Below are 8,682 nucleotides of genomic sequence, written 5' to 3'. Positions count from 1 at the left end.
AAGCTTACACTGAACAAAGCGTGATCAGAGGAAACCGTTTGCGTGGGAACTTATAATTCAGTCATTTTCTCAACTTAGAATCGCTACTTTGCTTCTAGCGGATTGATTTTGGTAAAAAGACTATCTGAAATTTTCTTGTTCGTGCGACATTTAACCCGTGTGTGCTCTGTTTACGCAGGCTGTTACAATATTTTTTCCTAAATGACGTCATTAGTGTTGTTCTATAACGCATTCACGTAGCTTTTGTTCACCCTTCACGTTAAAGCCTCTGAACTTATAAATGGTGCATATGTTTGTTGCTAAGATCTCCGTATCGCTTTCCTTTTCGCCATGTGCTTCTGTCAGCCTCCGTCCCTTACAATTGGTGGTTACCAAGCAGTCGATAGGATGCTAGTAGTCAAGGAAGCCGGCGGGGGGCGCCACGATCGTCAGAATGGAGAGGGCCTCGATTCACGTGGGGATGTTTGGAGAGAAGTTGGCAGTAGGATAGTGGTGATGGAAGTCCTTGTCCGTCTACCGAATGCGAATCTACCTGGCTGAAGTAAGAAGAGGCGTGTTCAGTCCGAACTTCGTGTGAACTTTGAGTCTTCCCTAACGAGCAACGTTCATCATTAAGTTTGTGATAGCTGGAACATTGTGTAGTGTCGATGTAAAGCCTCGACAGGGTGGAGCAGACTTATGCAGCAGGAACTATGCATATAAACGATGAGTTCGCAGGGCTGGTGACGGATTCGCGCGTATGTTTGCTTGCAGCGCAGGAAAGTCTTGTTAAATTGGTGTTTATTAATAGAGCTTTTGACGTTTTTGTGCTGTGCTACGGTAAAGATCAACCTGGAATCGTACAGCTGCCGCCGTAGAATCTAGCCAAACTCTCTAAAGGCTCGTGTATGTGCGTGAATGTGGTGCTATAAATTACTGTTGCAGTGTACTTCTATTTGGCTATTGGCTAGAAGTGTTTTTGTGTCTATACCCGCAATAGAAAGGCCACTAAAGGAGGCATTGTATATTAAGAGCAATATGGAGCCAATAACTGTTTTTGCAACGAATACATCTAATAGTGTTCTGGAAATCAACGCGACAGAAAAGGCAATGATACTGTTTCCTCTCGCGCAGAGTCTCATATTTGATACCATGCTCACCAACTATACCGAGTCAATGTGCAATGAACTTTCATTGCTGGACATCGCTTACAACAACGGTATCAGTCAATTTTTCTATTACCTCAGTTAGCTATTCATGTAATACGGTTAATACACAGTTAGACGTATCTGAAAATGACGGTGGTGGTCCGCTAATGGAACGACCGCCTCGCACTCATCATGACGACGGCATTTACAGCAGTACCGAGTATACGCAACTAAGTTCAAGGCGGTCACTTTAGCACACTTGTTAAAACAGTGTAAATTGGCCTTTTTGATAATTGAACTGTATGTAGCTGAACCCGGCGAACACTTGTCCATTCTTCTAGTGACAGCTAGCGTACACAAGCTTATATGAATAAAAAAAAAAAAAAAAACTTTTTATTTCTAGGAGACGACTTTGGATTAATAATTCGAAGCGTTCAGTAAGCGAACAGGCCTGTAAATATGGAGAAGCGCTGTTTCCTAGGCGAACGAACATTCGAACGCTTTCTATGCTAACCATACATAAATAATAACAATAAGTTTTACGTAGTTCCAGTAATGCCTTAAAATAATTGTGTCAAACGATTGCCTTTCAGTGCCAATAGGAGCGTTTCGACAGTTTGTAACACTTCATCTAACCACAATTACGATATTTCCCGGGAACGACATCGTGCCTGATTTCACTATTATCATTGTCTAATGTCTCAGCAAGCTTCCTTCTTTTCGATCACTTATGTCCCAAAGAAAGATGATGTTCAGTTCAATATCCCCATACGACAATGGCTTTGCCCTCACCTTATAGGGGGCGAGGATGAAGATATTCCGTCAGGTTATGGTACAGCAGGATTTCTGACGAGTGGCTGAAGGCGTGACGGGAATTTAATAGCAGATGCTAAACGTAAGACCTTAGAACTTGCCGTCCTGTTTCTTAATGGCTGTCAGTTTTCAACTCTGCCGATCCGTGGTGTACGTAGTTTTGAGATCTAAAATTAAACTGGACACGATGTTATGATATGTTGTAGTTATAGAACATTCCGAATGTACTTTGAGCAATGCTTGAAGACAAACGTTAATGCGAGGGAAAAATATTACGTTTGTACTTTTGCCAAAGACGCCCCTGTCTTTTGTCGTGGAAGAGATTGGCAGCGATTTATACAGCCTCGCGAAGTTGGCTTAGGTTAATTATGCGAAGAACCCTTGCTATCGAATGATGTTAAGGGGAAATTGCTTGCTCTTCGCGACGGTGATCTTGAGTTGGGAAAATGATGCTTCTGATCATTTAGTGCCACACTACAAACTAGTTCCAAAATCATAATTCATCCGTCATAGGCTGGTCAGGGAGAGCTGAAGCAATACGGGCACCATTCTCCAAAACTAACCTCGCTGCAATTGGCTGTTTAAAATTATGGTTTTTCGAAATTTTGCATAGTACATCGATTTATCCAGGGTTAATCTACATTATCCGGATTGTGATGAATCATTCAGCGGTACTGTTTCAGAGCGTAATTGTGCTGACAAGGGTATCAAGGCTTAGGGATCTTACTACCTATAGAATTGCTACTACAGTTAAGGTAGTACTATTAGCAAATGTACAATGAGCAGAATGCTATGTATAAACTTTGCCAGGCTGTACGTGGCAATACGTTACTCAAAGTATCAAGCGAAAGCCAGCTTTTCCTAGAACAAACTCGTTATGACGTACAACAGTATATCGATTCAAAATATGCGCACGATTAGTTATTATTTAATATTTCCGTACTAGATAAGCCACACCAGAAACAAAAAACTTGTTGTTTTTTGTACCGAACAGACGGTTTACTACGTTGGCGGTTTTCATGTGACTTTTGAAAAATCCGAGAAAAACTTTGATAAGGCATATCGCTCTAACGATTTTTAGCTTTTTTTGCGCCTTTGGATTCTCTTGATCGTTTTGAGTCCTAGATTTTTAAGATTTTCGATCTGCTATCGTTATGTATGAAAACGTTATGTATTAAATTTTCTTGTACTTAGCGTATCTGGGGGACCTAGCAACGTCGCTTAACGTACGTTTATCATTACAAGCTATTTTGTAGAGGATTGTAGAGTGAAAATTTTGAGAAACAACGAATTAGTGATTGAAGGTCCCGAACAGAAGCTATTATCGTGGTAAATGCTGCTTATATTGAATGAATGTAATCGTAAGGAATAACATCTCTAGCACATTTAGTCTAATTACCTGCCTTTTATTACACAAAGTCTTAGAAAAGGGTCAAGAACTTAATGCTTTGCAATCCAAATTACTCGAAGGCTTAAAAAACACATCCCTGCGGTACTGATGGCTAATCCTTGTTTTGTTTCATGCTAATTTTCTATATATGCTTAATCTCCAATGTAAGAAATTATGAAGGGCATAGTATTGCCATGGAAAATCCGACCGTTTAGTATCAAGCCGTCAACGGGTATATATCATAGGAGAAATGGTTAGGTGTATTATCAACAATACTATGCAAAGCACAAAACACCGATTAGTTTAGTGTACCGTTTTTACCTTCGTTATCACTCAGGATGGATTATTTGTTTGGAAAATTATTACTAGGCCTAAATCTATTTAACGCCGTTTTCCGCTGTCCCGCCGATTAAGTCGCTTGCCAGTTGTTGACAAGGCATAATTGCAGGGTAGTCTAATATGGGTCTTAAGAATAGAGGTCAAGATGTTCTCCTATTTCTGTTCTACGTCAAAACGTATGTACCTTTAGCACGTGGCTCGACATTCCGTCACCGCAAGACCCGCTAACGTCTAAGTAAAACACGTCTGTGGTACCAAGATTGTGCACAGCAAGATTTTCGAAGACTATATATATATGTATATAGTACAAGTATCTAATGTAAGCTCCTTTTTCCTCGATTACGTTATCGATTTGGGATTTCAAATGCTCGACGCAAATGAACGTTTTCTTCATGGCACAAGTGAGTACTTATTGCACTCTTGCCTAGTGAAGCTCCATGAATAAAAATCCAACGGCTCCAAATCTGGGCTCTACATGAGCTATATATTCCGGAACATGCTCTTATGAAACAGCCAGTCCTCCACTAACCGGTTAGTCTGAGCTAATGCATCATCTAGCTGGAAGGCGTACACAGTCCTGTATACATTTGACTACATGTGGTCGCATAGCAGTTTGTAAAACATTCAGATAAATTTTTTTGGTGATATATTTGCCTTTCTAGAAGCGCGGTGATACGACGTCTCTTTTATTGCACACCGCAGTTAGAACATGAGTGAGAGATTGTTTTTCCCCGTAACAGATACATTCTCTAAAAGGTAAGCAAGCCAACAATTACTTCCGTGGTTGCTCTCGGCATTAATGGTCTCGTCAAAAACGAATCAATAACGGCCTGCTACTTTACTTTCAACAAACTATAGAAGAAAACGACACAATTAAATCTCTTGGCTTTTTGGCCTTAAAAAAGCACCTAACGCCTTCGTTTACTAAGCAGCACCTTACAATGTACACTTACATCACGTTTTCTTAGTTAATGGCCTGAGTCAAATAGAAAGGTAAATTACTTTTTAAATGGTTCGAATTAATCATTGATTAATAACTGTTATTTATCTATTGGAGATTTTCCTCGTGTTGTACTAGAACCCGCTTCCACTACAGCCGTAAGTTCAGCTACAGTGCCCTACACTGTCGATTTAAGTGCTGGAGAAGTCGATTATCTCGGCAGGAATTGGTCCATCATGAAGAAATCGGGTTGCGACTAATTTGTAAAACCGGCGTGCAAAAATGACGCACTGTTCTCTGCTAAGACTAAAGATTTGCTTACATATTCCTAGAATGAGCTTTTTTTTTCGGTACCAATTTCAGATAAATGCAGAAAAATGCCCAAAAAGAGAGGGAAGCAATTCTATTTTAGGTGTATCTGCCTTAAATTCCATGAAATAGGGCGCCTTTGATCTCACATTGCTGACTAAAGTGTTCTTCTATATTCCTTGACGATGTTGTATTTCACTAAGAGTTGTGTTTGAAACTCTGTTGCACAAAATGATGATAAAAATGATCAAGAAGTCAGTAACGTTTGTCGTTATCCTTTATATTGAATATAAAACAGCACACAATTGAAACTGAGTAAATTGCTACTATCTGATTAAAATTCCTAAAGTTCCTAAACAGTTTTCACATTGTAAAGGCCAATTCTTGAAGGTTGGTTGCTTATACCCAATAGGCAATAAAGTTGCTTGAAATATGCCTAGAACAATTCTCACTAATAGAATATGACTGGTATATTACAATCATGATTAGTTTAACAAAGACTGCTATACATCAGCCATAATATGATTACTGCTTTATGGCTTCAACGCTTTAATAGGAGCTTCTCAGAAAACGGTAAATTATCTCGGCTATATCGTTTTGCTCTAGTGTCGGTGACCTTCCCCATTTTGGATGCACTCAGCTATATATAATGATATAGTAGTAGTGTACTAGAATAGTTTATGATGTCGCGTTTCGTGCCGGCTCTGCCGTAACACGGTCATGTTGAACACTGACTGACTTTTAAATAGAAACACCATATTGTCCCGCTGATCGACTTTTCCCGCAAGCACCTTTTTCACACAGTGGGTCGAACGATAATATCTATTTGATTCTGAACATCAGGCACGTTGTGAACCCAATATAAGGACTTTTTACCGGCTTAGTAGCCCAGATATAAAAATGGGCATAAAAATAAGGCATTCACGTGCCTACGGTCTCAACAAACGAAAACGAAAGTTCGAAGTGATGCTACAAGATAAGTATTTGTATTCATTTAATGAAAGCTAATAGTAGTGAGACTTCGAAAAGCTTTTACGAAAGTCCTTGCCGAGAGGACCATCGTCCGCAGCAATGAACTTTTTCAGGGGGTCATCTATTATCGACGGAGCGTGCGTTCAGGCGGACTGGATGATTAGGCAGCATCAAGTACAGGACAATTTTCATGTTTTTTAGATATCGAAAAATAAAACTTACTCGATTTCGGAACACCTCTCCACTTCTCGCCCGATGCCCACTGTCGATGTCGTGCGTTTAGCCTCGGCCAACATGGAGGGGCAACCAAAGTGCCATCCTCTCGAAGGCAACGAGCAGGCGGTGTGGGCGCATATGCCTTAGACATTTAGGAAAAACAGGTGCCGGTAACCGGCCGGCCGGCACAATATACACCCGGACGACCCTAGGAAGTTAGGGCCACGACAAAACCGTGAGAAGCTTACATTGGGCGGCTCACATATCCCAGACTCAACTTCTCTAAATGTCTGTTTGCTTTTATGCCTTTTATGTTGCGATTTGTACTCTGTGCTACGCTAAGCAGAAAAACAGATACAAAGGCGAAGGGCAGCTGGTCGTCGGAAAAATGTTTAAGTCAATGAATTACTTCTTGCCTTACCATTCAGATGAAAATGTCTGAAATAACAGACTGGTGAAATACCTTTGGAAGCTATAGTACGTATAACAATCGGTTGCTGATGTTGAACTTCAGAGAAGTTCCCTACATTAAGTCACAGCCGTAGTTAATTAAGATTCATCAGTAGGCGAATAGACTATCATTCTGCTAGTGGATCAATATTCAGATACGGGAAGATTTTTAGGATATCGGGCTCTCAGATAAGGTAAACGTCTGCTTGTGAGAAGATGTGATTGGTTGTTTATCTGTTGTTACTCATAAGCAGATCAAGCCAGGAGCAAATCTTCACTTCAGCCCATAAATCATAATCAATGCATACACAAGTACACACGAACAAAGACTGATTTGGTCGTCGTCAATTGCCTTGGTGAAAGTAGCTGTACAAGATAATATTATAATGAGACATAGGTGCTTTATAAGATTATCTAGTTTTTTTTTTTGCTAGAACGTAAACTGTGCATGTTCAATATAATTGACATATCTATTGAATAAGCAAATTTACATCTTAGATCTTCGTAGATATTTTGAGCTTCACCAGTTGACAAGGAACACTTTCGTCTTTATAGTTGCACCGGAATACTATGTAGCATCTGATAGCCAACATGTTTTAACCTTATTTTCTTTAAAGGATCAAAGCCATAATGAATTCGACAAAATCTGACCTGTTGAGGGGTGCAGTACAGGAAGTCGGCTCGCATCCATAAAGAATATACGATAAACGGTTTGGACGCCATTTTGTTTCCGTCTTAGCCTAAGGCATTTTCGGATTTTGGTGCGTCAGCCTTAATAAACAAATTAAGTTTCGTTTAAAGGTACTGACACTTGGTTCTGTTTTGTTACGCACCGCTAGAATAGTAGTAACTATGTTAAGAGATTCGCTATAGTAATATGTAATATAAACCGCTATAGTAATAATATAAACCGTCGTCAATCAACTGCGGTACGTAAGCAGACCAAATAGTAACTTTGTATACTAAACAGAGTCTATGTAGCATAACTGACGGGCGTTATTTTTGATCATATCACAATAATAAGACAGCGTACAGCTCAGGTTTTACTGAAATCTATGGAGAGATTTTCCTAAAATTACCTTAACACGAATCTCGTTCTTGACAGACCATCAAGAAGATTACGTTTTTTCTCGTTAGGCCACCTTTACATAGAAAATGATAAAAATCACTTAAACCATTTACTAGTATATCAAATAGCAGAAGGTTTCACGTATACGCTAGAGATCTATGAAATGTCAATTGTTGATATGAAAATCAGCTGTTGAGTAGTTCTGTGAAAGCAGTCTTTAACCATTTTGTGGTAGAGTTTTATTATATCGAATATGCGTTAACGGGCCACTGAGCTGTACCTGTACAATCATCTCGCAATTCGGTGTTGTTACGTTACCATCCTCACTCTTCTAACGTTAGTATTATAGATTTAAACGAACCGAGCAAAGCCAATCTTACAGAAGATGTTTTTCAGGTCAGGCGAACTAATCTTAAAAGGATGTGTTCCATCACTTCTCAAAGCCATTGCTAGAACTCAATTTACTAACAATATTGCATTGCGCATCTTCGAATTTCGTACGCAATATGGCGCTGTAGATAATTGTGTTTCAATGTAAATAAATTGTTAAAGCTGTAATATATAAAACCCGCTTTATTTAGCTCAAGCTCAGCTGATCCAAGCTCATTTCGAACGGTAATGGCTGACACCTCTAAGAACAACTATGATTGATCGCCTTTTCGTCATTGCATATTGAAACCAATACATGGATAAGTTTGTGAGCAACAAGATTTTCGTCGTTGTTCTTCGATGCAAATTTAGAATTGGTTAAGTTGTTATTATGTCTTATTTTCCTTATATCGGAATGGCTGCTTTTGTGTATTCGTAATGTCGTTATATGGACGTTTGGGTAAAATAAAAAATTGGTGGGCTTGCGAAGACACTCCGAAAGCTCGTTTCTTTAGGTACGTGGCCCTTTCGACTGAAAAATGGCCTGTCAAGAAGGAAAAATACATTGGATGATTCAGAGATGCGAAAGTGGAACAGCTTAAAAAGAGAACTTTAAATGCCCGGAAGCATTTTTAGTGAGAAGCGTTAACAATTTGCCGGCTGAAACTTGTACATTTAATAACCCTTT

At 39.4% G+C, this 8,682-nt stretch overlaps 1 protein-coding gene across 4 annotated transcripts in view; it reads left to right on the top strand.

The window, feature by feature from the left end:
* The first annotated feature begins 390 nt into the window (after positions 1 to 390).
* LOC111265701 (PDF receptor) overlaps positions 391 to 8,682 on the top strand; it is a 78,518-nt gene continuing 70,226 nt past the window's right edge. Inside the window, exon 1 of one of the 4 annotated variants that reach the window (XM_022842587.2) lies at positions 391 to 1,198. In XM_022842587.2, the coding sequence (XP_022698322.1) occupies positions 898 to 1,198 (301 nt within the window). In that variant the 5' untranslated portion in view covers positions 391 to 897. The remainder of the gene's footprint in view (positions 1,199 to 8,682) is intronic. The other 3 variants (XM_022842585.2, XM_022842584.2, XM_022842586.2) reach the window with 3 other exon arrangements.

This window comes from Varroa jacobsoni, unplaced genomic scaffold (genome assembly GCF_002532875.2).
Source record: "Varroa jacobsoni isolate VJ856 unplaced genomic scaffold, vjacob_1.0 scaffold_998, whole genome shotgun sequence".
Lineage (NCBI taxonomy): Eukaryota > Metazoa > Arthropoda > Arachnida > Mesostigmata > Varroidae > Varroa > Varroa jacobsoni.
The sequence above is the reverse complement of the archived record's forward strand: the minus strand, read 5'-3'. Positions and strand labels throughout refer to the sequence as shown.